The 5356-nt window shown below is 35.4% G+C and overlaps 1 protein-coding gene across 2 annotated transcripts in view; it reads left to right on the top strand.

Annotated features, from left to right (window-relative positions):
* Window positions 1–879: 879 nt before the first annotated feature.
* The window catches only part of LOC107597155 (serine/threonine-protein kinase NIM1), a 9319-nt gene continuing 4842 nt past the window's right edge, over window positions 880–5356 (top strand). Inside the window, exons 1-3 of one of the 2 annotated variants that reach the window (XM_016288104.1) lie at window positions 880–986; window positions 3499–3789; window positions 5109–5356. The exon at window positions 5109–5356 is cut by the window's right edge and continues 39 nt beyond it. In XM_016288104.1, coding sequence (XP_016143590.1) covers window positions 965–986; window positions 3499–3789; window positions 5109–5356 — 561 coding nt within the window. In that variant the 5' untranslated portion in view covers window positions 880–964. Of the gene's footprint in view, window positions 987–1495; window positions 1515–3498; window positions 3790–5108 lie in introns of those variants that run through there. The other variant, XR_001610438.1, reaches the window with a different exon arrangement.

Genomic DNA, 5356 nt, shown 5'->3' with positions numbered 1-5356 from the left:
GAAAAGGACATTGAGAACAAGTTTTTGAAGAATATGTGGAATTCAAGGGTTGGCAAAAAGACAGTTCTGGAGTATATATATATGTGTGGGCTGTCACAAAATGGGAACCTGCCATTATACTTTTTTCAGTGTATTATGGGCTTTTTAGCTCATTTCTAAACAGTAAAACAACCGTAAAATCATTTCATGAAATCGAACAATTATAAATGAGGTAAATACAGAAAAAACATTGTTTTGGCCAACAGAAATTGTAATTAGTAAAGTGTAATTCAACATATAATACACATACTGTATGACTTCAATTAAAATGTGACAGCCTGCCCCAACCTGACTTTTGTGAAGTCCTCAGAACACAGTTTAATCATCCAGTTTAAATATTAGTTTTGAACTAGATGTTTAAAACCACTACTAGAAAATAGCCATTACATGTGTAACTGAACAGGTCTTCCCTGTATCAAGTGCCGTGTTGTTACCATCAAAATAGTATTATTTTGTTCCTCTTCATTGGGGTGTGTTACAATGGATTAGTGCTGTCAAGCGATTAATCGCATCCAAAATAAAAAAAATTCTTTACGTAATATATGTGTGTGTGCTGTGTATATTTATTATGTATATATACTGTGCATACACACACATGCATGTATATATTTAAGAAAAATATGTTACTTTTATATATTAAATATATGTATATATGATAATATGAATATAAATATGTACATGTAAATATTTTCAAAATATATGCTGTATGTGTGTGTCTTTATATATACATAATAAATATACAGAGTACATATATTATGTAAAGAAAAACTTTTATTTTGGATGCGATTAATCGTTTGACAGCACTACAATGGATATTATTACGTCCATCTAATTGGATTGAGCACTGGTGATCGCTGGAGGATTGAAGACTGTAGAGTGAGAGGTCGTCGTGCTGTTCCCTACGTCCATTCTTACAGACACCAGCATGAAGGATCCACAGCTACCAGGTAAAGTTTATTTCTTCATGGATAGAGTATAGGGAGAGTTTTGACATTCTTTTGAAATGCACCATCTTGTAGGGCTATGTTTTATTAGACTTGTTTTTTGTGCAGCGGTTATGCATAGATTATGAATAACATATCAAAAGAGAATTCTAAATATATATTTTTTACAAGACAATTGAATGTGATCCTCTGTTAACTGCATATTAATTACAGTATGCATAAGAAATTATCTCGAATGATGTTTTAAATGTTTAATTTCGACACTTAATGCTTGCTCTTAAACACCATTGTTTTTTTTTTTTTAAATATGAAGGGTTTCAGAGTACAAATGTGTGTCCAATAGATACATTAAGGACATTTTGTCATTTTCTAGAGTTCAAATGATATCTAGGACACTTATTTAGATTTTTTGTCAATACTGTGCAAAACATTGTATCAAAAGTAATTAATGAAAACTGTCATTAAGTGAAGTCCTATGCATTCCCAACTATTTGTTTGTTTTTTTCTTGCAGCATCGATGTTTCTGATATTGTAAGTAGTTCAGTGGATATCCTGTGTATTTTTAGAAGTGTGTGGAGTCTGCAACCTGTGATGCATGGTCTTAAAGAGGCTCCTAATCCACCCTTCTTAAAGACTTTCCTATTCAGATTTACAAGCCTGATCTTGCCTCCAGTGCAGACATACTGGACATTTGAACTTAAATAGAAAGGACATGCAGTCTGGATTAGGATTATACATCTCAAGAACATCTCTGCGACGAATGGGATATTCAGGGTGTTTAACATGTAATTTCAATATGCTGGTGTCATGCAAGTCTTACATTTAGGGGTAGTTCTTTAATGAAAAGAATCTGTGAAATTTATGGTAAAACAATGGCAGCTGTGGTTGCAAGAACTTCATTGCAAAAAATAAAGAAGCAACAAAACCCATGCTAGAGTCAGATGCTAGCCCAAATTTTCCCCCAAGTAGTTATTCACAGTTGTCCAAACAAAGAATGTCATATTTCTGAAATGTTAAGGGTTTGTAAATTCCCAGCATGAATAAATGATGCAGTTATAGGATTATTGTTTTGCTGTGTGCTAACTTCATTTTAACCGTTGCTGTTATTTTGTCATTATATAGTTAGTTATTTGTTGTAAGATCTCATTTTTGACATTTGTTGATTGTTACTGTTTTTGTTACTGTTCCTTAACAATGAAAGATATAGTTCGCTTAAACAGTAACTAACAGTATATATACAGCTGTCAAAACAATACATTCATTTACTGTGTTACTTCAGGAAAATTTGCTGAACAAGAAATCTGTTGCCGTCTTGATGAATTTGTTGGCTGAATGAGGCATTGTGCTTTTACTGAACAAACAAATTCAAACTGATAGTGTTACTCAGTACAATTATTAAGACAATAGTTGAGAGAAATTAACCTGAACGGATCAAGTTGAATTTAATTTTTATCTTCTCTCAAAAAATTATTTATACAGTGACTTGATTTTGGTATTGCATTTAAATGAACTAGCTTTATTCAAGTAAACAAATATTTGAACAGAATCAACCTAAATACATTATCTTATTAAAAATGTATAAAATAAAAAATATTTTTTATGGGTTAAATAAAAATAATAACTCCTAAAGATAACATGTAATCTTTGATTTAAAGGCAGATTTTATTTAAATTAAAATGGCAGTTTTATAAAGAAATGAATATGCCGTAACTGTTTATATTTAAAATAAATGACAAATAAAAATCATTAGGTCCTGACGCATGTTTGGTAAATGTAAATGTGAAGCAATAGCCGTGTCAGTCCCTGTAGACTGGGACACTTTCGCTCACTGACCTTCCATGCTGAAGGAAAGGTTTACAGGAGCTTAACCTTTCAAAGATGGGGTCAACAGGGATCATGACACTGAAGTAGGAAATCTGTTTGTAATAGTCTGGAAAATCGAACATCGAGGCCAGTACCAGATTCATTTTAACATCATGTAAATCCTCCTATTAGTTGCAGTAATTAATTGTCTCATTATTTATTCTTTATAAACATGTACACTCTTAAAAATAAAGGTGCTTCACGATGCCATAGAAGAACCTTTCTGTCTAAATGGTTCCATAAAGAACCTTTAACATCTGAAGAACCTTTCTGTTTCACAAAAGGTACTTTGTGGCGAAAGAAGGTTCTTCAGATTACAAAAAGGTAAGAAAGAGATGGTTCTTTAAAGAACCTTTGACTGAATGGTTCTTTGTGGAACCAAAAATGGTTCTTCTATGGCATCGCTTGAAGAACCTTTTGAAGCACCTTTATTTTTAAGAGTGTACTTGAAAAATATGCTCAATTGAGTTCAACTATTGTCTTTGAAATACGAAACGGCACGAAAGGTTAAAAATGAATTCAGTTGACCCTAAAACACTCTTCACAACTCTTATCATAGAGGATCCATAAAATGACATTTATTCAACTTTGTTATTAACCTCATATTTTGACTGATATTTTCAGTCTTCTTTTTTTATTTGTCTCATCCAAGGTAGCAAAACACTAAATGTCTGGGCGAAGCGACATGGGAAAAAAGGAAAGAATGAGCCGGCGGCCCAACCTGTCCAGAAGGAAGCAGAAACACACAAGGCTCCAGCACTGACGCCTGAGCAACGAGCGAAGCAGACGGCCTTCGAGAGGGTCCTGTATGACATGTCCCACAATGACCAGGTCATCAGTGACATAATGCTGGGGCGCAGGATTGCTTTCTATGATCTCAGAGGAGAAATAGGGACTGGAAATTTCTCCCAGGTCAAACTGGGCGTTCACACTTTGACTAAAGGTGAGACCGTCAAAGTGAGACATTCTTTTTTTTTTTTTTTCATTTTAAGCGTGCATTAGAAAAATCTAAATGGTGTCTGAATGTAAAAACCAGACCATATTGGCAAATAAATGATATCTGTATTTTGAATCTCTAATGTTAAGAACATTTAAAATGTCCAAATGAAATACTTTATGGGACCACTGCATGTGCAAATCAGATACTTCTTTAATAAAATAGTGCTTTTGATCTATTTTGTATAACATTAAATAGTGTTTGTTTGAACTAGATATTTTATAGTTGGAATGAAATTAAAATTCCAACCTGATCTCATGAGAAATTGTAACTACATCACTTGCTCACCAGTGGATCCACTGCAGTGAATGGGTGCCGTCAGAATGAGAGTCCAAACAGCTGGAGAAAGCAATATTGTGGAGAGAGGACTCATATTTTAGTTGGAAGTTAAAAACATTTTAATGATGGATTTGTTTCTTACAAACACGCAGCTTTTTGCTTCACAAGACATTAACTGATAGACTGGAGTGCTGTGGATTACTGTGATGTGTTTATCAGCTGTTCGGACTCTCATTCTGACGGCACCCATTCACTGCAGGGCATCCATTGCTGAGCAAGTGATGCAATGCTACATTTCTCCAAATCTGATGAAGAAACAAACTCATCTACATTTTGGATGGCCTGAGAGTGAGTAAATGTTCAGCAAATGTTCATTTTTGGATGAACTATCCCTTTAAACTTAGCCTTCCTTTTTCTCCAATCATTCAGTCAGCTTAAACCCATTCATCTGCCTCGATTTTTGGCAGAAGAATTTTTCAAATCCAGTCAACAACCAATGCTTAGAACCAAGTCCCTGTTTTACATTTCGTCGTTTTCTAGAATCCGTTACGCTCAGGTGTACTTCTTCACAATATGAAAAAAAGCAAGATCTGTCGATACTTCATCACGGCTTTACGCTGTCTGGATTTCTGTGATCTGTCAGTTAGCAGCTCCTGACAGCAGGCGGCACAGTCGAACTGTGTCTGTAGACGTCAGTGACCCTGAGTTGATCCTCTCATGTAATCCATCAGATTTACAACACCCCCTCTGTGAATCGCTCTAATATTTTTGGTGGGTTGGTTAAGATGCCTTTTGAAAGCAGCACAGCAGGGAGGCCTCTCTAGCATTCTGCCACATATTTTTTTAAAGACCTTTACTAAGATTTTAAGATAAAAAGGCCACTAGAATATTTCACTAGATGCCCTGCTATGTTTGAATAACATGGATTTCCCCAAATATAATTCACTGTGATTTAACACACCTCCCTCTCTCTCTCTGTCTCACAGAGCGTGTTGCAGTAAAGATCCTCAATAAGGCGCGTCTCGACAAGAAGTCGCAGAATCTATTTGCCTCAGAGATCACATGCATGGAAAAACTCTCCCATCCGAACATTGTGCGTCTGTATGAGGTGCTTGAGACCAGTAAGCATTTGTACCTGGCAATGGAGTACGGCAGCGGAGGAGACCTGTTCTCATGCATCACAGGCAGAGGGCGCCTGTCAGACCTGGAAAGCAAGCTCATCTTTGCCCAGATC

This window comes from Sinocyclocheilus grahami, unplaced genomic scaffold (assembly GCF_001515645.1).
Source record: "Sinocyclocheilus grahami isolate Dianchi unplaced genomic scaffold, SAMN03320097.WGS_v1.1 scaffold229.1, whole genome shotgun sequence".
In the NCBI taxonomy this organism is placed as follows: Eukaryota; Metazoa; Chordata; class Actinopteri; order Cypriniformes; family Cyprinidae; genus Sinocyclocheilus; species Sinocyclocheilus grahami.
Note: the sequence above shows the minus strand (reverse complement) of the source record. Positions and strands in the feature narration are given on the sequence as shown.